This window comes from Fundulus heteroclitus, chromosome 11 (genome assembly GCF_011125445.2).
Source record: "Fundulus heteroclitus isolate FHET01 chromosome 11, MU-UCD_Fhet_4.1, whole genome shotgun sequence".
Lineage (NCBI taxonomy): Eukaryota > Metazoa > Chordata > Actinopteri > Cyprinodontiformes > Fundulidae > Fundulus > Fundulus heteroclitus.
The window spans coordinates 37,323,872-37,349,518 of NC_046371.1; the positions used below are offsets into that span (position 1 = coordinate 37,323,872).

The following is a 25,647-nucleotide window of genomic DNA, read 5'->3' on the forward strand; positions in this document are numbered from 1 at the left end:
CGGCGTGGATTGATACTTTCATTGTGCATCAATGGATCGCTAATAATTTGCAAGTACATCTAAAATTAGAATATTGTGTAAAAGTGCAGTATTTTTTGCCAGTCATTTCAGAAAGTGCACTCTGGCCTAGAGGCCTTCAGCCTGTGTTACTGCGTAGGTGTAATGGAAGCCCAGATTGCTTTGAAAGCTGCCTTCAAGTCATCTTCCTTGTTGGGTCTGGTGTCTCATCTTCCTGTTGACAACAGCCCACAGATTTTCTATGGTGTTTAGGCCAGGGGAGTTTGCTTGCCAAACAAAAACAGGAACATCATGGTCATTGGGCCAGCTTTTGGTACCTTTAGCAGCGTGGGCAGGTACCAAGTCCATCCATCCATCCATTTACTAACACGCTTATCCCTATTGGGGTGGCGAGGGGTGCTGATGCCTATGTTCAGCTGTCAGGTACCAAGTCCTGCTTGAAAATAAAACCAGCATCTCCATATAGCTTGTCTGCTGAGAGAAGCATAAACTGCTCTAACATTTCCTGGTAGATGGCTGAATTGACTGTGGATCCCAGAAAACCCAGTGCACCAGAAGCAGCAGATGACGTGGCACCCCAAACCATCACTGACTATACAAACTAAAGGAAATAGGGATTCAGAGAGGGGGGACATGTGGCAAAGGACCTCAGGCCAGAATGGAACCCGGGTCAGCCATGTTGAGGACTGAAAGCCTCCGTACATGAGTTGTGCTCAATATCCCTGCGCCATCGGAGCACGCCCCATAACTTTTTTTAAAGCGAACTTGATTGCTGTTTTAAACGTCAGATGACAGCCTCACATCGAGCTCCATGCTGAAAATTCTCTGAGGCTTTGTTTTCAGATTGACATTCTGAGGAGGGAGACCAAGAGGGATGAGAGGTTTACATTGCGATGATAAAGATTTAAGATTTTGATTTAAGTTGCCTAATGGATATTTTTAATTGATGTATATTATTGTCACGAGCACAAACATGAATGACACTGTGGTTTTAAATGCTGGAGTTGATCAATGATTTAAGTCTGACATGGAATGAAGTTGAACATCTGAGAGGAATCAGAATCAGAAATACTTTAATGATCCCAGAGGGAAATTACTGTTTCAGTACAATCGCCATCACAAACATCACAAACAGAAGATTTACTGAGACCTTGCTGCCAAGGACACCGCCTTACATGGTGCCCACAGGGTGCTGCCATTACTCTGTGGAAAAATAGAGGCTACAAAAAGGAAGGTGGGAGGGAAAAAAAATCTCAAACTGTATCCTATTACAGGATACAGTTTGAGATATCAAAAACCTCTGGCACAGAAAGCACAAATAAGACGAGACACATTTAGCAGAAGGTAAAAATTTGAGACTAGTCACGTCTAAGTTCATTAGTTTTTAGTTCATTGATGTTATCAGCCGGCCAACAGTTCAGAAAGCATCTGCAGATGTCAGCGGGGGAGGAGGGAGCGGGGGAGAGTTCTGAGCACTCTCCGCCATAACAATCCAGGAGTGATTATAGATAGGGAAGGCATAGTCCAAATATGTTATTTGTTTTGAGACAAGCTGCACTGACTTTCCCGTCAGCTTTAAGTCTTTGCTGGCTCCAAATGGTGAAATCCAATATTCCAAATTGTTGGGCTTTTCCACGCTTCACTTCCAGATTTTATCCCATCTCCCCTTGAGTTCAACCACTGAAGCCAGTCTGCATTCCAGCACATCCAGCTTTTCAGTTCTGCTCCTCCACCTTCCAGGTCTGTTCTTTCACCGCCTTAGTCAGCGCCTTATATGCAGCCGGCAGCCTGATCAAGGCCAAATGGCTACCAACATCCGCTGTATTTGCTGATACATCAAAAATCCACCAAAACCAATAAGTAGAAATCCAAGTATCCTGAATCCAAACATGCAAACGTTTCAAACGTCCAGGAATGACAAAGTCGAAAGACACACCGTTTTCCATCCAGGAATATAAGGTGTATCCCACAAAATGTTTTGGCTAACAACATATTTTCATTTGTTTAAAGGTAATTAATTATGAACTAAAAATGAATCATCATGCAATGTGGCTGCAATTCACCATTGGCTTAGTCAGTTTCCCCTATCTCCAAAAGTAGTGTACGCATGGGTCAGAGTTGCCATGAGGACCATGCATTAAGTATTTAAATTTTTTTTTAATAGATCCCAACTTTTGCATGGAAAGAGACATACACAAGATTCAGGCTTTATAAATGAGGCCCCACACTCTTAGAGCCTTTGCTATGTAGGTTAGAATTGGAGCTTGTGGCTATTGAAGCAGTGTCTGATCAGCCTTTGTGATTGTAATTAGTGAAGCTTGGTTTTCTGCGTAGGTTTTGGTGCACACAGACAAAAATCTGTCTGGAACTTAAAGACTGGGCTGTGACAAAAACCCAGAAGTTAGAGTGAATAAAAATTTTAAACCAAGCAGCTCTAGCTTTTGTTTCTGACTGGGCTCCTGCTTGGTGCGGGTTCCGTGTATAAACCATTCTGTTACTTCCGTCAGTCAGCATTATCAAATTTTTTTCATATGTCCTGTCGTCAGGCACACCATATGGAGTAAGTGGCTGGCTACATCATGCGCCAATGATATCTCATGGCATTCTAATTGCGTGACTGATTTTATTAAAGATGAAAAACCATCTGGCATCGACGTAAACAGGTCACTGAATTAGCAGCCTGTATTTTGCATCATCTCCCATCACAATGTGTCAGCTGTTGGAAGTGCAACCAAACTGTAGACATGACGTAGCATTTCTCTGGAAAAAATAAGCTAACCAAAAAGGTAGTTGTTCATAGTATAATGAATCATGTTGCACATAAATAAAGATGTATGTCGACAGCTGAATAGTGCAGTGCAGGCAAAACATGAGTAAGTCCCATTATGGTGTAACATCAGGAGCACCAGCTCCACCCCTCGGTTTCCCTTTGGCTGGGCAAAGACACCCACTGCTGTTCATGAAAGTATTGCATCCTGAACAATAGAGCACGTGGAGCAACTTCTCCCCCATTTTTTAAATTTACGGGTGCAAGCTTTTGTTTGTGCCCGCAAATATTGGCCTAAAAGAAATCTGATCACCTCTGCCATCTGACAAATATATAAAGCCTTTTAAGATTACATATACTCCACACAAGAACATCCCATCGTAATGTTTTAAGTAAGGAGCAAGAACCCAACATGCAGCCAAGACAAAGATGGAATTAAATAAATAATATTTGTTTGAGGACTAATGAGTAGGTGTCAGAGTGATCCGCTTAATTCAGGTTCCTCTGGAACACAAAACAGAGATGAGAGTCCTGACTGGGGTTAAAAACTAGAAAACAATAAAGACGAAAGGGGATTACCAGGACTCAGAGTATTTACAGGGTCCGAAATCCCAGCTCCAGCAGTGCAGGTGCTCTGAGAATGGGGCAGAGGTAATGACATCCAGAATCCAACTGTTCATTGTCCATAGACAGTTCATGGTCATGCACAGGAGGTCTCTCAAGCAAAGAAGTTCCAGAATCTGCTGGACTTAAACAGGGTTGGAGTTAGGCAAGGTTCAGCAACAGAAGATCAGAAAAAACTTGACTCCCTCAATGTTATGGGCTAGGCAAGGGCAGTGGTCAGAGAGGCAGGATCAAAAAACAGGAGTACACTTGGCTCATGGAACAGGGCTTGAAGGCTTTGAAAAGGCAGACAATCTCGCACTGAGCAGGCGTTTAAATAGGGAGCAGCCCAGGGGAGAACAATAAGCAGTCGGCAGGAGAGGGAATGAGCAGCATGATCAAGGCAGAACTGAAATCATGACACCCATACAATATTCATGGAGGATTTCCATTGTATAGATTTATAGGGACCCATGATTAACTGTAAAAACTGACTTTATTTGAGAAATATCTATTTTAGATGTAAAAAAAAATACAGTAAAAATATTTTAAGATGTTTAGTTTTTCTAAATTTAAATACAATATTGCCACACAGATATTGCCATGTTGTTTATGCTACAATGCATTTTGGGTAACTGACATATACTAGGTCCTTTAGGGCTAGCTCCGTCCAGTCAAAACAGCAATGAGTAAGGTGTTTTCAGTTTTCAGTTTGAACCATATCACATTGAAATTGATGACAATGTTGTGATAATAATAATAATAATAATAATAATAATAATAATAATGAACGACATGAATGACAGGTACCGCATGACTGTGTGATCAGGCATGTAGTGTTGTGTGTCCAGTGTCAGGTCCAGTAACACTTGCTGATCTGATCTGATCGGTCTGGTCTTCGGTCCAGTGTCAGGTCTGTGTTGCGTGTCTCTGATGTTTTTTTCAGCTTCTTTGGCTCGCAAGGAAGCAAGGTTTAGGCGCTTTGTGGATAAAATAGTCGGCACAGCAGTTTGTTTAAGCTTGTGAGGGTAACGCGCACCTGTGTACAAATGTGGGTCCTTCAGAAGTTGTATTCTTCCATTGGCTTTTTCCCAATGCGCTTTTCTTTTATTTTTCATGTGGGAAGCGAAGAAGACTCGCCTCACTGTTTTTGTTGTTTTCTGTTTTGAAATTACAGCCAACAGCTACACCATGTGTCATTGCCTAAATTTACACCAATCAAACTCAATAGAATAAAAAAAAAAAAATCAACCCAGATCACTCTGTAGGTTCCAGTCTAGTAGGACGTAACCATGTCATTAACCCAGCATGCATTACGCAGGTAGAAAAATGGCAACCTCCATGGGTGGAAAATATAACGAAGCATAAACTGTACAATTTTAAAAGTAAATATGAGTTTTTGCGTATCACAAACAGCAATTTTTAAGTTAATAGGAAAATTTCAACATATTTAGGCAAACATGTTTAACATCTTAGAACATATTGTTGTTCACCACTTTCATTTTGTAAAATAAACCAAAGATACCATCTTGTTATAACAGTGATTATCAGAGTAACAGTTTTAAAAGCTACCTTAATGTCTTTAGTCATTATGGGTTTAGTTTGCATATTTCAGCTTTGAGATGAGGGACGTTAATGTTGCTCAATCTAAGCGTAAATGAAGCTGTCACAGATTATTATGCAAAGATATGTGACATGCTGAAAATGGAGATAACTATCCATGCTGCATCACTTTCTCTGTGAGCCAAGGAGGAGAAACACAGAGATAAAAGCCTCCTGCTGTAGGTCTCTCTCTCCCTTAAAAGCCTTCTTTCATTTCTAAGTTAAAAGAATGCAAACACACCACATGTCTTAGTTCTATTTGAGAAGTCAAGGTAGTTTATCCTGTGATTGGTCTGTAAGGATAAGATACAGAATTGCTTGGTCAGGTGCGGGAGCCCTACTAGAGCTGCAGAGTATTTCAACTCCAAGTCATTATTACGTGCCAATGTGTGCAACTTCATAATTGGAAAGAATTGCTTGAATGAAATCGCACAGGTGGATGTTACCACCACCATGTTTTACTGAGAGGATGGTGTGTTTACAGAGTGTTTATTTTGCCACAACACTTAGCTTTTTCTTGAAGGCCAAGGATTTATTTTGGTAATCTGACTGGAATACTTTCTTCCACAAACTGCAAAAAGAATCTATACAGCTTTTCTTAGCAATGGTTTTCGTCTTACCACTGTTCATGAAGGCCACATTTCTGGAGCACATGCCTGATAGATGTCCTGTCAACAGATTATCCCTCCTGAAATATCAGGTCTTCCAGAGTTACCATTGACCTCTTGACTGCTTCTCTGATTAATGCTCTCCTTTGCCTTGCCCAATCTGTCAGTTTTGGTTTCAGCCATGTGTTAGTAGGTTTACCGTAGTCTCAGTTTATTTCCATGCTGAGTGGCTGGATTGTACAGAGCTCTTTGAGATGCCGGACCTTCGCTCGGTTTTTATGAAGACGTTTTGACACCTATTCAAGAGTCTTATCAATTCTGATGGCCATTTGAGCAACCATTAGTTGGAGTACTGCTGTTTATAAGCACATGGAAAGTGTGTCCAAACTTTAAAAACATTTTCAGATTTATTCTACTTTGTGTTGGTCTGACACTTGAAACCCCAATAAAATAGTACATTGAAGTTGTTGGTTGTAATGTAAGATGCGGAAAAGTTGAAAAGGTCTGAGAACTGTCGATTTTATATAGAGTTGATCTAAGTTGGCCCAGATGCCTACAAGCAATGATTTGAACCGTTATGACATGGCTAAATCAGAAGACAAATTCAATCTTATCTTGCTTTGTGGAAATATAGTTAAGACCTACCAGTCTTCACTATATACCAAACTACAGTACAAGCATTTTCAATGTTTTATTATGAAATGTCACATGCAACTCAAGAAAATCTGGAATTTTGAAATTAACGTTATCTCCACATTTCCAATCCTGATATGCTCAGTATTTCCTACAAGTACCCCTGAACCATTGGTGCTGCTTACCCCACCACGGTGCCTCACAGCCAATCGCACGCAGCAGGGAGTCCTGCTCACCTGGATCCCACCTGCCAATCACACAGCACCGATCCAGCATTATGTAATGGAGTTTCGTCTGGGGGAACGATGGGAGATCTTGGACGACAGCATTCCTGCAGGAGAGTTGGAGCTGCTTGCCCGAGACCTTATCCAGGTAATACACAGTGCAGGCACATACTAGTTCCAGATGATGAACTAGAAAGTAGCCATTCTCACACATTGTCACTGTCTTCTGGATTACCAAAGATGTCTTGGTGAACCAGAAAACTTATTTCAGGTGTAATATTCTAAGCCGCAGTTAATTTATGAGTCAGGCGATTCTGACTGAAAGGAGCTCTGGCTGCAAGCTTTTTTTGGAGATAATCTTTGCTAATGCAAAACAACGCTTCAAACTGTCCCTCTTTTATAGCAACTAGTCTGCTAATCAGATTGAGAGACTGATTTTGGCCGGACTCTTCCAGCCTCTCCTGCAGGCAAAGATATAAGTTAGCTGATCATTTTGTGCCAGGGGAAAATAAAAAGTCAATGTATTTTACGATAGTAAAGCTCTTTGTAATGAATGATGGTACAGGTACATTTAAAAAACAATTTGAATGTTGCATAGATGTGCAAAACGTTTGCCAAACAGTTGTTTTTATTTAGATTCATTATACACAGAGTGAAATATTTTCACACTAAATTTACACAAGTAAAGAAAACCCAAAATGCAGTGACCAATCAAAAAAAGGACTTTTTGAGCTCAAATGTAAAAAAAAAAAGTATTCTGCCAACAAGGACCTGACCATAGATTTCCTGTGGTTCGGGTTAGGGGACTTTGCTGGCCAATCAAGAACAGGAACACCATGTTAATTTAACCAGCTTTTGGTACCTTTGGCATTGTGGGCAATTGCCACGTCCTGCTGGAAAATAAAATCAGCATCTCCATACAGATTGCCTGCAAAAGGAGTCATGACGTGCTCTGGAATTTGCTGGTAGATGACTGCATTGACTGTGGATTTCAGAAAACACAGTGGACCACAACCAACAGATGACATGGCACCCCTAACCATCACTGACTAGAAACTTCACACTGAACTTCAAGCAACGTGGATTCTGTGCCTCTTCACTCCTCCTCCAGACAGACCTGGCTGCAGAAACAAATAACAAGGGGGGCATTCCATTTTTTCAAGGGGGTAAACTTTTTCAAAAACATTTTATATGCTTCAGGCTGAACAGTGGCTCTGTGACCACTCCTACAGTGCTGAGAAAGAAATTCTCAATAAAATCCCAAAATCTAAAAAAACAAACAAACGTACAAATAGTGTAGTCAATGTTGCCAAATTAGGCAGGTTTCCAATTAGGCTTCTTTGTGGACTAGCTTCAGTCCACTCCTTGTGAAGCTCCCCCAATTTCTTGAATGGATTTCACCTGAAAATCCTCTTGTAATGGAGATAGGTCCCATTACATCAGGAAATTAGATTATTGATTAAGTTACAGTCCAAACAGTTGAGTTGTTATATTTTTATTGTATTATTTTTGTTCAGACATTTAGGTGTACCTTCTTGAGAGGCAGGGGGACTGGCCATCCATTTTGTGTGAAGAAAGTGTAGATGCATGAATGTTAATTTGTTTCCTTAAATTTCCAAATGTTTGATTTCTTGCTTAGACAGAACACATGTTTGGTTGTAAGCACCTACCTCTTCCTGGTTTGGCTCCTCAGCAGGGTGTGGCAGCAAAAGGGAGAAACAGGCTGCAGCTGCTGCTGCAAGCTTTTGGAGCAAACCATTTGGAAGAGGGGGGGGGGGGGTAGAGATTTAAGGGATTATGTTTAATTCGAAGTATTCTTTTGATTGACTTTAGATTTGTTTAGCTGAAATGATTTGCATTTATGTAAATATGTATCAGATTTCATTTACTGTATTGGGTGTTAGTTTTGTGTAAGTATTGTTTATTTCTAATTTTCTGATCATCCCCTTCATTGGGGCATTCTAGCAAGACACTCAGAGTGCACTCCTATAAAAGGCAGATGTTGTTGTTCAGTGTGGATATTGGTTCTTAAATAAAGCAACCGCAAACGTTATTTATGGTCCTACCTCTATATTCAAAGTGGAGCCTTTGCGGGTTAAAAGCTGACACCTCTTAAGATGTTTTAATACAGCACTCTGTGAACAACCATCTTCTTTGGCAATTACCTTTTGTGGCTTCCCCTCCATATGAAGGGTGTCAGTAACCATCTTCTGGACATCCGCCCAGTCAGCAGTTTTCCCCATGATTGTGTCACCTACTGATCCACAGTGAGAGATCATTTAAAGACTCAGCAAACCTTTGCAGGTGTTGTGAGTTGATCAGCTGATTAGCGTGTGACACCATGAGTTTCCAATAAGGAACTTTTTCACAGTATTCTAAATTTCTGAGACTGAATTTTGGGTTTTCATCATCTGTCAGCCATAATCATCAAAATTGCAAGAAAGAAATGGTTGGAATTGATTACTCTATGTGTAATGATTCTATATATGAGTCTCACTTTCTGAGATGACTTGCAAAAATGTTTACTTTCATATTTTACTTTGCAATATTTTTTTTAGATGTACGTGGACATTTGATCACCCTCCTATCTAAAAACAATGTGAACTTTAAGCACAGAGACTGAAGTCATAAAGTTTACCAAGCAAAGCGTTTATGACTGCATCTTGAGGTTAGAAGTGGAAAGTCAAAGCCTACTATATAATGTACAACAGCACCTTTTTAATGATAACTAACCAACCTTTTATTTCAGCACTCCACAAATAAAACATCTTATAATATGATGTCACATTGGTTGTCATAGTAACAACAGGGCTGGTGTACACAGGCAGATTAGGCTGACTCTGGGGATTTCTGTGTTTTGGTTTAGTTTTGTATCAGTATGAAATGTGCGGGGAAACTATGGGTTTTATCTAAGTAGAACTATGACAACAGGGAATACTAAAACATAAAACCAATAAATGCTTTTTTTAATGCTAAACTAGAAAAAATAGCAAATGATCTAAAAATGGATGTGCTGATTTATGTGTTCTGACAAAATGATTGTTTTCTTTGGCTTTTCTCAAGTCTTGGAGCTCACTGCTGCTGTGACATATCTGAGCATCATTCTTTAATCTAACTACCACTTTCAGGTCCACAGAAATGCTTTTATCTCTCCTTCCTCTTCCTGCAGACACCCACACATACTTCATCTATCCTGTTCTCTCACTCAAACACATACATTACACCTGCATTGTATAACTTTGCTGCTGCAGATTTCTTCCTCTGTGGTTAAAAAACTTACTTAAGTCTGTCATTATCCATATTTGTACATGTGTGAAACTGAATGTTTGTTCAGATCATGTTGCTAACAGCTCAGTGTGTGAAGCCTAAAAAGCCTGTTGGCGTTAACCCTTCAAGGTCAAGGGCCTATTTAGGGCAAATTTCCACCCGGACTTATTTAACACCATCTTAAAAGTTTCAGTCAAGTGGTATACATCCATTTTCATGGATAAGCTGAATTGCCATGATATAAAAACTGTGAAGTACTCACAAGAATGTAATAAAAGATATAGAACCAGAAATACAGATAGAAATTTTAGGCAAACACACATCAAACACCAATGAACAAGTTGAAAAACAGCTGAAATATTATCTACATGGTCTAGCTGAACAATGTGCATTTCTTTCATTTGTAGCATATCTACAAATATGTTAATTCTCCAAAAGAAAAAAAGGCACTCATATTTTATGCAGCTCTATACCTAATGCTAATGGAAGTCAAAAATTATTTTCCTGTCAGCTATCAGGCACATGGGAACATCACAAAAATGCTTTTCTATGGTGTGGACTGCTGCTTCTTGTACTAAGTCAAACAGAATGCACATTTCCTCCTCCCATAGGATACACGCTTGCTGGGATCATCATGTGAAGTATAGGGCACTGGCAAATGCTCCCCCAATGCTTTGGGCATAACTCTGGTACATCACTATTACAAATGAGGGGGAAAAAGTTATATTGTGCAACTTGCAGTACTTCACATATATGCATCTTTTCACAACATGTACAATTCATACAATATTTTATATAGGCCAGTCAAACTAACTGAAGTAAAACTATTCATCCATCCATTTTCTATTGGGGTTGCGAGGGGTGCTGGTGCCTATCTCCAACTGTCAATGGGCAAGAGGCAGGGTACACCCTGGACAGGTCACCAGTCTATCACAGAGCATGATAGATAGATAATTACTTTATTGATCCCTGAATAGGGGAAATTCATCTGCCCGATAGCATAGAGTACCCGGAGAGAACCCTCGCATGCACAGGGAGAACATGCAAACTCCATGCAGAAAGACCCAGGGTGGACTCAAATCCAGGACCTTCGTGCTGCAAGGCAACAGCGCTACCCACTGCAAAACATCTCAATTTGGCCGTGATTGTGTTCACAATCAAGGAATTTCACTGCGCTTAGAGCGCTCACAGCGTACGGACAATTTGTGTATTCGGCTTCCTCCCACAGTCCAAAAAACATGACTGTTAGGTTAATTGGTGTCTCTAGATTGTCCTTAGGTGTGAGTGTGTGTGTGGATGGTTGTTTGTCCTGTCTGTCTCTGTGTTGCCCTGCGACAGACTGGCGACCTGTCCAGGGTGTACCCCGCCTCTCGCCCAGTGAACGCTGGAGATAGGCACCAGCACCCCCGCGACCCCATGAGGGATTAAGCGGATTAGAAAATGGATGGATGGATGGACGATAGCATAGATAAAAACATGTAAAGCAGGATAAAAACATAAAATTGGATTTTAAAAAAGTGAATAAATAATTAAAATTAAATAAAAACACAGTCCTTCAAGAGGCATTAAATTGTTTAATGGTGGCCGGGACAAAAGATCTTCTCTACCTCTCCGTTCTGCTTCTCATGGTGATCAGTCTCGAACTATGGCTGCTTTACTGAGCAACCGTAGTGCTGTGCAATGGATGGCTCCCATTGGCCCTTATGGACTTCATCATTGCCCTAGTCCTTTTCTCCACCAGTTCCTCCATAGAGACTGCCTCCCTCCTCATCACTGCCGCTCACCTCCTGATGAACTTGTCTGTTCTGCTCCTGTCCCTACTAGTAATGCTGTTCCCCCAGCAGACAACCATAATCCAGGGGTTAAAGTTCTCCGTCGCTGTGACGGATTTCCGTCATTTGGAAAATGAGCGCAAATTGTTCCGTCTAGTGTTTTATTTCAAGGTTTTAAACTGAAGCTGTGCTCAACCAATGAAACCTGCCAGAGCTCGGACATTAGCCAATCAGAAAGAGAGTAGGCAAAGCAGACATCCAACAGTCTCACGTTTATCGTTTCCTCTTCAAAAATAGATCATTTATTTTAATAAGCCTTTGTCTGGTTAAATAAATTTCCTATTAATAATAAAAAGGATGGAGTCTTGTTATGGTTATATTGTGGATCATCTGTGGAGCCCTGTGACATCTATATGCAACACATACAGGGCAATTGTACAGTAAGACCACTCAAAACCCAGATCCAACCCACTGTCAGCCTCCAGCAAGTTCTGGTAATGCTGACTTTTACTTGCTGTTTTGGCTGACACACTCCAGCAACTTTCCAGAACACTTGCTAAGTTTATGATCCTTAAAGTCTCTAAACTAAGTCAACCAGATTTCTCAAATAAAATTCAGAATTGGAGCAGCTTCGTGGGGGAAGAGCGTGACTGCACGCTCACCTCTTCAAATACTCTAACACTGATAGCAGCACGACCAGCTACCATAGCAGCTGTTGTTGCGCACAACCTTTTCTGTATTGAAACACTGTAACATTTTCATTGTTCTCATTCAAACACTAAAATCAGGGACATTTCCTGGGACGGTTTGAGCAGGGAGAAGGTCATTCAAAATGGAGACTGTCCTTGGAAATCGAGGACATCTGGTCACCCTACCCTATACCTTACATGATCTTTTTTAGTAACAGTGATCTTAACATGAGTGTGTGCATGGTTGTTTGTCTCTGTGTTGCCATGTGATGGATGGGTGGCCTGCCTTGGAATGCACCGTGTTTCTCTGAACATTTCATGGACAGACTTCTCAAATGCTGCCTGTGAACTTTTTGACCTTCTGCCATCAGGCAAAAGGTGCAACAGGATCAAAAGCAGAACCACCAGATTTCTACACAGCTGTCTGCATCAAGCTGCTAAAAAGCTGAACTGCTGTGAAACTGGTGTACTTTATATTGTTGCGCATTGTCTCTTTGTTTCGTGTTTTATTTTTTGTATACTGTCTGTCTAATTAATTAGTTTTCACACTAATATGCTATAGATTTTTGAGGACCGCTGTTTCAGTTTGTTCTGTGCTATTTCTTATATAGCAGAATTCAAAAAACGAAATCTGATTTGTTTGCATCTTAAGGGTAAAAGGGATTGTAGTACTTTTCCTGCCAACCTCTTAAATTGGCTTTTAGACTGTGGGTCTTATTCACCCGAATCATTAACACGTGGTGGTGTAATCCAACATAATTCATGATGAACTATGTTGGATTAGAATGATGATATCATTATTTTTTGTGTAATACGCAGAATGAGTTTCCTTCAAAAAACTACATCAGAGTCTTATCAAGTGTCTGGTATGGCATAGGAAAAATGTATTTTTAGTTTTGTGGCTGTTTGAAGCCTTTAGCCTGGTCTGGCCTGTTTATTTTAAAACACTGATCATTCCTCTCTTCCTGTCCTCCCAGGAGGCTTGGTATGAGTTTCGCATCACAGCCGTCATGGATGACATGACCAGTGAGCCTAGTAACGTAGTAGGAGTGTCCAGCACAGGTAAGCTCTCATGTTAATGCACAAAGATTTTTGTTGCCAATTTCTACATTCTCCAAGGCAACCGTATGCAGGACTTGAAGAATCATAGGATGCATATATACGTAAAATAAGTACATATATGTATATAAGTAAAATAATTCACTGACTGAGATAGAGAAGGCCATTAGAAACAGTAACACAGTGATGTGGTTTTCATTCAAAGGTGCCTCTGGCTGCAGCTTGGGTGTAACATCAGGCCATCCTTGCATCTCTGAGCTGAAGAGGGATGTTACTTATGTATTGCACACGCAGCACCTCCAACTTAACATTTTGCTCTATCAGCGCTATTTAATTTAGGCTCCATTTACATGCACACCGGTTTGTGGCTTTCTGATAAGTATGACATCATCTGTAGACTCGGTGTCCACTCGATTGTTTATGCTCAAAAGCAAATGGGAAAATGAATAAAAACCTGTCTCTTTCAGCTGCATGACTGTCTGCTTTTTGGAATCAAGCTCTTCAAAATGCAATGTGGCTCCCATGCAGAGGTCACTGAGTACACATCATTTGGTAAAACAGCTGTTGGGCGCTAATAGAGATTTTTCTTTGATTTTACATAAGCATTCTACTGCCCTCTACTGGTTAAAATTAGGAAACGTTGGTGTAGTCGTGACCAAAACCTGCTCAAGAGTCTCTGTTGATTTTTTTCACATAATAATATGTTCCCCATTCTCTTTAGCATTAACAGAGGGGATCTTTGAATTATATGATGATTGAGTTGCAGACAATTTATTAGACAACTCATTTACCCCCTCCCCCTTCCCAGTCCAACAACCATTATCAAAAACAAAAGCAAATGTATGCATGTTAAGAAGTAAATAGAGCTAATAATATATGCACTACAGACAGTTATTTAATATGTTTGGAAAGTTTTCAGCCGTGGTAATGAAGGACCTGGAATAGTGATTACCTCTCATGGTGAACGCCTCATAATGCACGGCCAAAAACAGAGAAAGATTCCACATACTTCTGATCAGCTGATCATTTTCCTAGAGTTCTCATCCACCTGTTTCTTACCAAGAGTGCCCAGATTTCTTTTCTGAGCATTATCATCTTGAATTACACACATTAAATAAACTGGCATCATGCCCTGTATACTTTGAGAGATTCTGTAGCTCTCTGTATACATTAGAAAACTAGAAATATGACTGTTTACACTAGCTGGCCTCTCTTAATCTGCTTTTACTCTGTTTTTAATCTGACCCCACATCTGAAAACATTAAGGAAGGAAGTGCATTTTGTGAAACACTAAATACTGTCACATCTATGAAGTATGTCACTTGGGATCCACCCTTTTACACAGTCTGTGTGTCCATAATGCATTGGAAGGTGTAAAATTAACTGCATTTTAGTGCCTAAAGACAGATTAGGTTACTTGCCTTGAGGTAATTTTTGTGTTTTTTTTCCCCTTCCATACTTAACGATCACTTGATCATGTTGGGGTGAAGGTTCAATGCTCTAAACCAATGGTGACCAACTGCAGTCATCTAGTGCTTGTGTCTTGCATGTTTAAGATGGTCTCCTGGTTCAAAATATCTAAATTGAATAAATGTTTTAGCAGGGTGGTAATTGTACCATTAGTTGTGCTATTTTGGAGCAGGTATACATTGGTAACATAGAGGATGCTGGTTTTTGAGAAGTGGAGTTTACAAGCTCTGCTGTTTAAAATGTAAGCCAAGTTGTTTCTAAGTTGCAATGCAAAAGCAACAAAATTTTTCTACATTTCCAAAATTATAACTAAACTGGAGATCAAATTTCCCGTTGTCCTATTCCTACTGTATCCAATTTTACATAAAGCTACATACTTTTGTTCACCACAGAAAAGCAAGGCAGATATACGATAGTGTGTCAGAATGCTAAGGTTATTATAGAGGATCTAATTTTTCACTTTTATGGAAAACTGTCATGCCGTTTATGATGTTTCAAAAACTTGTATAATCAGGAATCTGTCTGCTCTAAAGCCCTTTCGAACCTGAGTGTTTTTAGATTTTAGCATAAGTCAGATACTGTAGGTGATTTTCAGACTGTAGCTATAAAGCATCATGTTAAATACGTTCCAATGAAGTATACATGTTCCACAGCTGTTAAAGTTGGAACAATAAAGTAAAAAGAAAAATCATTATGTTTAATTTCTGAAGTGCAGGGGCTTAGAAAAAATCTACAAAACTGAGCTACAGCTTACATTGTATAGGTTTATTCAGCACAGTAAAACACAAAGGTTATCGCGGGACAGTTAACCATGGTCATGTTCATGTTAATAATAATAATAATAATGATAACTCTAGGGGCACTTGTGGAGTACCACAGGGTTCATTCCTTGGGCCAGTTCTCTTTATATATATATATATATATATATATATATATATATATATATATATATATATATATATATATATATATATATATATATATATATATGCTTCCTATTGGCAAAATTATCAGACAGCATAGGATTAATTTCCACTGTTATGCTGATGACACTCAGCTATATTTATCCATAAATCCTGATGAATCCAATCAATTACTTTGACTACAGGCATGTCTTGATGACATCAAAACCTCGTTAAATTTTCTGCTTTTAAATTCTGACAACACAGAAGTTATAATCTTTGGACCACAGTCATTAAAAATAAACTTCTTAATCAATCTGGATGGCATTAACTTGGCCTCTGGTGGTAAAGTAAAAAATCTTGGTGTTATCTTTCGACCAAGACATGTAATTTAAATCCCATATTAAACAGGTTACCAGAGTTTCCTTTTTTCACCTCAGGAATATCGCCAAAATTAGAAACATTCTGTCCAGGAGTGATGCTGAAAAACTAGTCCATGCATTTGTTACTTCAAGGCTGGACTATTGTAATTCTTTACTATCAGGAAGTCCACAAAATGCAGTTCAAAGTCTTCAGCTGATCCAAAATGCTGCAGCAAGAGTTCTGAGGAAAATCAACAAAAGAGATCATATTTCTCCAATTTTAGCTTCTCTTCATTGGCTTCCTGTTAAATCAAGAATAGAATTTAAAATTCTCCTTCTAACGTATAAAGCCCTTAATAATCAAACTCCATCATATATCAGAGCTCTGATTACCCCGTATGTTCCTAACAGAGCACTTCGCTCTCAGACTGCAGGTCTGCTGGTGGTTCCTAGAGTCTCTAAAAGTAGAATGGGAGGCAGATCCTTTAGCTATCAGGCTCCTCTCCTGTGGAACAACTCCCAGTTTTGGTCCATGAGGCAGACACCCCGTCTACTTTTAAGACTAATCTTAAAACTTAAAACTTTGTGACAAAGCTTCTAGTCAGAGTGGCTCATGTTACTCTGAGCTACCTCTATAGTTATGCTGCTATAGGCTTAGGCTGCTGGAGGACATCAGGGTCTATTTCTCTCACTCTGCTGAGTTCTCCTACTGTTCTCCAGTGTGCATTGTTAGTTGTTATTTCAACTTTTGACCTTACGTTCTCTCTTTGATTTTTCTCTTCATAGTAGATACACCTGGTATGCTGTTCTGTTAGCTGTGACACCTTCTGGGGGGCAGATCATCGGCTATTACCCTTTAACAAAGAAAGGATTCCTGGATCAATGTGTGCTTCTGTGCTTTTTGTGTCTTCTCTAACCCCCAGTGGGTTGAGGTAGATAGCTGTTCACACCGAGCCTTGTTCTGCTGGAGGTTTTCCTTACTGTTAACGGGGAGTTTTCCTTTTCACTGTCGCTTCATGCATGCTCAGTATGAGGGATTGCTGCAAAGCCATCAACAATGCAGACGACTGTCCACTGTGGCTCTACGCTCTTTCAGGAGGAGTGAATGCTGCTTGGAGAGACTTGATGCAACCTGCTGGGTTTCCTTTGAGAGGAAACTTTTTGACCAATCTGTCTGGAGGATATGATTGAATTTGACTTTGTAAAGTGCCTTCAGATGACATGTATTGTGAATTGGCACTATATAAATAAAATGTAATTGTTTTAAACGCACTTAAGAACAACATGCAACAATACGACATTTGAGCAGACGGAGGCAGGCTCAGGGTGTTTTTTCACACACTTGTTCTCTGATTGCTACCCAGAGTCCAGGACCTTAAGGAGGAGCCGGGCCAATCTCCCAGTGGATGGGCCCATGGGTCGTCTGGTCTGGGATCGGGGTGGGGGCTTAGGACTGGAATATGGACCGGGTAGGTCACGATGTAGGGGTCCCCCCACGCCCACGTCTGGATGTTGGGGTTCACCTCCCGGGTCCATGGCCTGGATACCCCTCTGGGGTGCCGGTGCCTGGACCTGGGATGTGTGTGGTGAGTGTGAGTGTGTGTAGTGTGTCCCCCACCCCTTTTTTTGTAGGAGCGTTCACAGAGGCACTAGGGTGCGAATGTGTGAATGTGTACGTGACTTTCTGTTTGTCTATTTGTCAGGTGGGGTTTGAACTGCCCCCTCTCCTGGGACATCTCAGGACTCCACTAAGTGTGAAGCCCGTCTCCCCCATCCTGCTCTCCAACCGCTGGTGCATTGGTGGGAGCCGGCTCACTCCCCTCTGTCGGGGGCCCTGCCGGGGGGATGAGGCGCCCCTGGGCCTCGGGTCTCTGGGCCTACGGTTGGATCAACTGCCGGCGGAGCCCACAGGCTCAGCTTCGGCGTTGTGGCTTTTGGGGGGGGGGGGGGTCTTGGGGCACATCTCTGCTCTTTCCTGGGATAGGGGAGGACAGTTATCCCTGTGTTGGCCCCTCTTGCGCACCACTGTGGTATTTTGCACCACTTGTAAACACAGCACTTTAACTTCATACCAACTGTTAACATGGGGGTGGAGGACTAATAGTTTGGTCTACATGCAGCCAAGTATTCTAGAGTTTAACACGAGCCCATTGCTGAAGCTTGTTTCAAACTGGATCATAAACCAAAACAAGGATCAAGCCCAGCAGCAAATACTGTAAATGATGACACAATCAAAGTTTGCGATAGTGAAAGCTGGTTGGAGGCATGCTTTCCTCTTTTTCCTTTTAAAGTATTTAAACAATGGAGGCATTTTTACATATTTATTACAGAAAATAGCAAGGTAATGAGGAAAGAGAAAGTCCTATCTGAGCGCTGGGTGTTCTCTCAGGAGGCACTGTGCTTTGTCCTGGATACTCACATCTGGGAAGTAATCTCAAAGCAAATTTCACATCCTGATCTGTAGTGAGGTAATTATTATTAATCCTGGTATTCTTCATGAGGAAAGCCCCAAGAAGAGCCTCAAATTGAACAAATGTGAATTACTGCACTAATAAAATGCTCCCGTGTTTGTAATCATGATTTTCTGCAGTAAAGGCCACATCTTTGCCAAAAAGTCTTTTTTATCTCCACCATGCTAAGAGTTTACTCTTGAAATAAACATTTTCCCCTTTTGGATTGTTGCACTGCAGACTTCTTCCCCCCGCCAGAGATGGTGGAGGAGCGCGGACTGACACGGCCTGTGGTGGCTGGCATCGTGGCCACCATCTGCTTCCTGGCTGCAGCTGTCCTCTTCAGTACCATGGCTGCCTGCTTTGTCAACAAGCAGCGGCGGAAGAAGCTCAAGAGGAAAAAAGGTGAGGGGAAAATTCTGGCAGCTAGCCACAATTTCTAATTCAGTCAGTCACCAAATATTAGAATATTTTCTCCATTTTGTCTCCATGTAATTTTCTTAGCTTAATTCCTTCTCTAATTAAATGTATAAGTTAAACTTATTTTGTAAACGTAAGTTTTGTCTTTAAAAACATTGATTTGCATATGTTAATGTGCAGAAGATAAAAGTATACATAGAAAAAGTTATTCAGAAATAAAGGGAAAATATTTTCCTTTAAAGCTGAAGCTCATCATTAAATCCATCCATCCATCCATTTTCTTGTTCGCTTTATCCCTCATGGGGTCACGAGGGGTGCTGCTGCCTATCTCCAGCATTTCATCATTAAATCCAAAACTAATAAATTTAGAAACAGCTTCTTTCCAAGAGCTGTGACAACTCTCGCCTCCTGATGGGAGACTGTGGTCCAACCTTTAAATGTTAAAAAATGCAGTTGTTGCCGCAGTTCCTCAGCAGAGGGCGACATACCCCTGCTGAGAGTTTGTCCATCAAATGCTCATCATATGTTGCAACCACATGTTACAATCCATCTAAGGACAAATATGTTATAGTCCTTTGTATGTTAAAATCACTTTTCTTTTGTTGCCTATTTTGCACACTCTTCTCTCAGGAATATCTAAATGCATATTTCTGTTAATGGAGCCTCAAATCACCATCACACCTCATTATTTATCTGTGGCTTTTTATCTCTATCTTTTTTAATCTTTTATGCACACTATAATGTGAAAAAAATAACTGTAACCTTTGTTCATTGCCTGTTTTCTGTTATATGCACTCTTAACCGGAGTGTCCAAAAATAAATTTCACCTCGGTAACACGCGGTGACAATAAGGATTTTTTTTTATCTTTGAAATGATATACAAGTTCAACTGATCTAATATCCTGTCAAGCCTTCTTCAAGTCAACAAAATGTGTGAAAGTTTCAGAACTTATCAAGACTTTAACAAGGAAGGCATTTCTCTGCATTAAATCTGGACTGCAGTGAAGGCAGTGCAGGACATACTGATAGTTTCTGTGAAAACTGCATCTGTTTCACTAGGAAAAATCCCAAAGCACAAATGGGCCAAATGTTTTTTAATGCACTGCACGTGTTCGGCTACATATGAACATTTGTTGTCTGCATTTAGCAGTCAGCACTCACAGCACCCAGAGGGAATGATGTCCCAATTTGGCTTCAATTCACATCGCATAGGCAGTGGCGCCTCCAGAAACCTTTCATAGGGGTGGCCAGATGGGGCCACTTAAACTGTTGGGGTGGCACACTGAAACTAAAAGCCATAATTTATCTGTATTTTATTCTATTTTTGTAGTAAATCTGCCTGTAGGAAACTATCAGAAAGATTTAAGTAAACACCTAACATCTTATGGTTTATCGTTTGATTTTTAATGTTACTCATGATCTAATGTGCATAGACCAATAACAGTACATTTTGAGTTGAACAACAATTTTTCTTTTGTGTAATTATATTAGGAATAAGGTGTACATTTATTAATTTATTGAAAAACAAAACAATTACTAGGGGAAAGTAGATACTGGCAGATACAAATAAAAGCATGATACAAGGTCAAGAAGAGCAGCTGCCTTGCTGGCTGTGCATCATGGGATGAAATGCTAAACTGATGCTACTACAATTTACACTGGCCAGTGGGGTGGCCAGGACATGGCATGGCATGGGGGGGGAGGGGGGGGGCATGGCCACCCCTGACCACCCCCTGGTGGTGCCACTGCGCATAAGGACTGATGCATGATGCAGATGAATGGTATTAGAAATGATTAATTTGTTGAGGAATTGAATGCTTGATAGTGCCCTCTGCTGATCAAATAATTTAAGGCAGAAGTCAAAGTGAAAAAATAAAAAAGTTGTTCTTTAATATTTCTTCAGCCATACAACATTTAAGTATTTTACCTTGATAAAATATAAACTACTGGGTTAGTTAAATTTTTCCAATAGGATTATAGTTTGTGAGGAAGTAACGTACGTTGGCAACTGAATAAATAGACTTAAACTTTACAATCTAAGAATTTATCAGATTTTACCATTTATTTTACCATCTTGACTTTAGATGTACATTGGCAGTTTGCTATGATTTATTGTTATTGTTGTGGTGGTGATACTTTATTGGAACTACATTCCCTAAGAGGCAGGGATATCTACACATCTTCCCTCTCCTGAAGCAAAAGGCTGGTCCAGTCATTCTATACATTCAGTTCATGCATTTAGGGATTGTCTGGTTCACACTCTGGCAGCCCTGTGGCTTCCTGACCTTGATATAAAACATTAAGGCATAACATTATGAGGTGAAGTAAATAAAATCACTCTTATGTAATATCTCTTCATCATGACAACTGCTTGTGGATGGGATATATCAAGCAGTAAGTGAAGACTCTGCCCTCAAAGTTTTGTTAGAAGCAGGAAGAAGCTTAGCGTAATTGATTTGAGCGAGTTCTGAATTATGTCCAAATTAGGATAGTTGGACAACTGGGTCAGGACATGTCCAAAACAGCAGCTGTTGTAGGATGTTCCTGATCTGCAGTTGTCTGTATCCTTTGGAAGTGGCCGGAGGGAACACTGGTGAACCAGTGACGGGATTGTGAGTAGCCAAGGTTTCCTGGCCCATGTGGTCCAGTCCCACATATCCTGTTGGTAAAATTGTTGAATTTTGGATTTGAAAGTTGTCAGAATCCGCAGTGTATCACAGTACATTGCATTTAAAGGAGAAGTCCGGTCAAAATCAGCATTCAAACTGCTGAAAGTACTTTAAATATAAAATTATTACATACTGTTCAATAAATGATGAGCTTTTTTAATTAAGAGTAATTTTCATTTGAAGGTACTTTTATGGGGGCAGCCATCTTGGTGAAGAACAGTACTGCCTCCTCCCAGTTTGTGATGTCAGGTCGTGGTATCGGCTGTAGAGCAAGTCCCAATGCCCTATCTGTCCCCTTGTAAATAAATACCCGTTTTCATGCCGAAATATTTTTTTAACCTCTTAAACAAAGATAGACATGGTATTAAGCATTTAAATTTAAGTTAATACTAATTTTACATTTTAGAGACATAAAAAGACAACAAATATGCTTTAAAGTATGGTTTATGGGTTGGGTTCTGTAATGTTAAAAGATGAGTATAAAACTCATCTTTAGAACCAATCTCTGCTGAAAATGGTGATCTGCATCGCCTAATCTATTTTCAGCAGTTATCACCAGTTATTGCAACCGTAAACTGCAGAAAATACGGGCAGAGCGGCTCATTCTGAGTTTACTCTGCTGCTGTCAGGATGAGCTGCAGTGCGTTATGAGGCGGAGGGATATTTCAGCGTCACTTAGTTTAGACTCCAAACAATCGACTTCACTTTCAGAAACAAGCCCAAACAAAACTGCAACCCGCAACTCATGAAATTTACAAGCGACTTTAGAAAAAATAAGACCAAAGTTGTATAAAATAAGTGGGTTTTGCAACAGTGAGCATTCTATCGAAGTGTGTCGTATCCCTCCACCGCTCTGGTCGGTAAACAAATGTTCCAGCAAATTCCACATTATGACAAAGAAAAACCTACCAAAAATCCTCACTCTCATGTCATCTTCAAAACATTCTTCTCCGAAATGTTGGCTGCATATGACGTGTTTTCTCTCTGGCCAGAAGTTTGATGGCAAATCCTCCCTCTTCAAGTAGGTAATCCAACAAAAGAACCCGGTAGATCATGAATGGGAAAGGTGAAAAAAATAATGTTTTTTCACCTTTTACCTGATGTCTAGTTACATCAAACTGCCATGCAGGTGGACATTGTTGCTTCAACAATAGCTCCCGCAAATTTCAGTGGTGAAGTTCTCTGGAAATCCAAAAATATTGTTGTTAATCGCAGCTGTGTAGAACAGCTCCTATTAATTTAGCTGGTAAAGCGCAGTGCCTCACCGCACAAAGACGGCACAGCATGTGATGTCAGGTGTCCATTACTGCCCATATTTGGGCAATAATGGCCGCCCCCATACACAGTGATCCAAAAGACAATTATGCTATTTTCTTATTGATTACCGCTAAATACATTAAATCACCTCAAACTTATTAGTTTTAGGTATAGCTAATGATCCCCTGATTTTTCCTTGTTGACCGGACTTCCCCTTTAAAGAAGACATATCATGCGAAAATCCACTTTTTTATCCCCTTAATACATTTTGTTGTGTACTTGGAGCCTATAGTAATGCAGAAAACTTGAATTTAGTCTCTCCAGGTGCTGTATATACAGCTTTGTTTTCTGCTTGGCTCATATTTTTCAGTCCATTTGGTTTTGTCAATTCCCTGTTACGGTTTTTGAACAATAGCATGAAAGTAATTGCTGAGAACTGCTAAAGAAGGTCATGGAATTCTGGCTAACTAGTTTGGCAAATTTGTAGTCCAAGCTCAAGGATGCCGAAGCTACAAGTGGATAAGTGAAAATGTTAGTTTTTTATTACACCGTGCCAAATGCCTCCTTTGCATTTAAAGAGACCAAAACACGTTGTTCTCAGACAGACCTTAGAACAGGGGTAAAAGAGGGGCAGTGGGGCAACAATATTAAGAAATTCAGACCAAAGCATTGCAGTCCCACTTTATATAGACAACAGCTGAATGATTTATATGTGAAAATGAAGGATTTAAAAGCGTAATTCCCCTTTAAAGGTGAATGCATGCACCCACCCATTAAGGGTGTACCTGCTATCTGTCACCAAATACACCCACAACAGGCATGGGAGCATCACAAGTGGAAGGAACACCAGAAGGTGGCCTGGTTTGAAGGGTCTGTTTGGTTTTATATCACATGACTAGGTGCATGTGCATCACTTACCCAGGTTCAACAATAGTTAACGGAGCTTAACAACTTTGAGGTGTTGACTTGGTCTTCAAATTGCTGTTGGAGAGGCATTGTAGACAAACAAGTCCAATACATAGAAGTCCTACCACACAACTTACAGAACCACAAGGATCTGCTACTAACATCTCGGTGCTAGGAACCACAATGCAGACCAAAGGGTTCAACACACTATCAGGCAAGTAAATGTATGCCTGATAGGGCCATGTGGGACAGTTCATTGTTCATTTGTGCTGATCTGTCAGATTTTTAAGGGGCCAGTTCTACCAGCTGTGGTCCCACTTGACGCAAGAGAGGACACAATGGCTGTGTGACTGTTCCACCCCAAGTGTCCATGTCTGAGTGGGTCCTGCACCCTACTGACAGGAAATCATCAGTGCATGGCAGCACTGATGATTTCATGTTGGCATTTTCTGAATAATTCGATTTATTGCTCAGGGTTAAATTGTGTTCTCCTCTTTCGTCTACTTTGTAGACAACTACAGTTCTCCGCCTGTTTTCTACTTCTTTTTCAAATGACAGTTTGCAGGCAGTAACACTGTTTCTTTCTCCCACTCTCCAGATCCTCCACTGTCCATAACCCACTGCAGAAAAAGCATGGAAACACCGTAAGTTTCTTCCCAGAACACAGATTCTTTCATACACAATGTTAATGTGGATTTTTTTTAGTTGTGTAGGTTTCTGTTCATCATATGTCAGGTTTACTCTGAGAGCTTCTATGATTCTTTGCCATTGTTTTGGACCACACTCTCAGGAGTGAAAGAATATTGATCTCAAATAAGTGAGTACACCTCTCACTTTTTTGTAAATGTGTTATTAAATCTTTTCATGGGACAATGAATCTAGGACACTTTGATGCAATGTAGTCAGTGTACAACCGTGTAAATTTGCTTTTCCCCCAAAATAACCCAACACACAGCCATTAATGTCTGAACCGCTGGTAACAAAAGACCTTATAATACAAATGAGTCACATGACAGCAGGGAGGGAAAATGGCTAAGTGGGAACAATTTGGACACATTCACTTAGGGTGTACTATGTTTTGTTGCCAGCAGTTTAGACATTAATCGTCCCCTTGTCTCAGGTTGTTTTGAGGGCACAGTAAATTTACACTGGTAGACAAACTGTACACTGACTACTTTATATTGTATCAGTGTCATATCTTATATCACCTGAAAAGATTTGATAAAATATCTACCAAAATATGAGGGGTGTACTCATTTTCATGAGATACTGTAAGTTATTGAAAGCAAAGGAATAATAACTCCTTTCCAACACTTTTTCTTTATTATGACTATATTGCTTCTTTGTGTTTTAATGTATCTTTAAAGGTTGTGTTGACCTCTTTCAGACCTGGTACGCACAAGTGGTCTAGGTAATTGGATCTATATCACAGCAATAAATTCAGAGATGCGTACACTCAAACTGTTTCTAGAGGAAGGTTCTCCCCAGGACAGGAGAGGTAAACCTGTACACCTTTTATCTGCATCAGTGTAGTAGTCTAAACACCATGACCAACAACTGACCTGATGTGACTCCCTCAAGTAAGACAAGGCAAATTTATTTATATAGCACATTTCAGTACAAGGACAAACAAAGTGCTTTACATGATTAAAACATAGAAAAATAAAAACAGAAAAAAGCAAGTATACTAAACAAAATAAAACATAGGAAAATGGAAACTAAAAGTGAATGTTAATGATTTAACCCTAACAGATGGACTACACACTTAAACTAGTGATGTTTCAGTTAAAAGTTTAACTAGAACAGTCCAAGGAAATCCTAAACTAATGTGTTTTTAATCTTGATTTATTTAAAATAACTCAGGCTTTCAGCACTTTTACAGTTTTCTGGGAGTTTGTTCCAGATAAGAAAAGCATAGGAACTAAATGCTGCTTCTCCATGTCTGGTTCTGGTTCTGGTTCTGGTTCTG

General features: G+C 40.1%; 1 protein-coding gene across 1 annotated transcript in view; it reads left to right on the plus strand.

The window, feature by feature from the left end:
- igsf9bb (immunoglobulin superfamily, member 9Bb) overlaps nt 1-25,647 on the plus strand; it is a 264,759-nt gene that overhangs the window by 202,483 nt on the left and 36,629 nt on the right. Inside the window, exons 18-21 of the mRNA XM_036143535.1 lie at nt 6,377-6,603; nt 13,161-13,245; nt 18,667-18,831; nt 24,277-24,322. Coding sequence (XP_035999428.1) covers nt 6,377-6,603; nt 13,161-13,245; nt 18,667-18,831; nt 24,277-24,322 — 523 coding nt within the window. The remainder of the gene's footprint in view (nt 1-6,376; nt 6,604-13,160; nt 13,246-18,666; nt 18,832-24,276; nt 24,323-25,647) is intronic.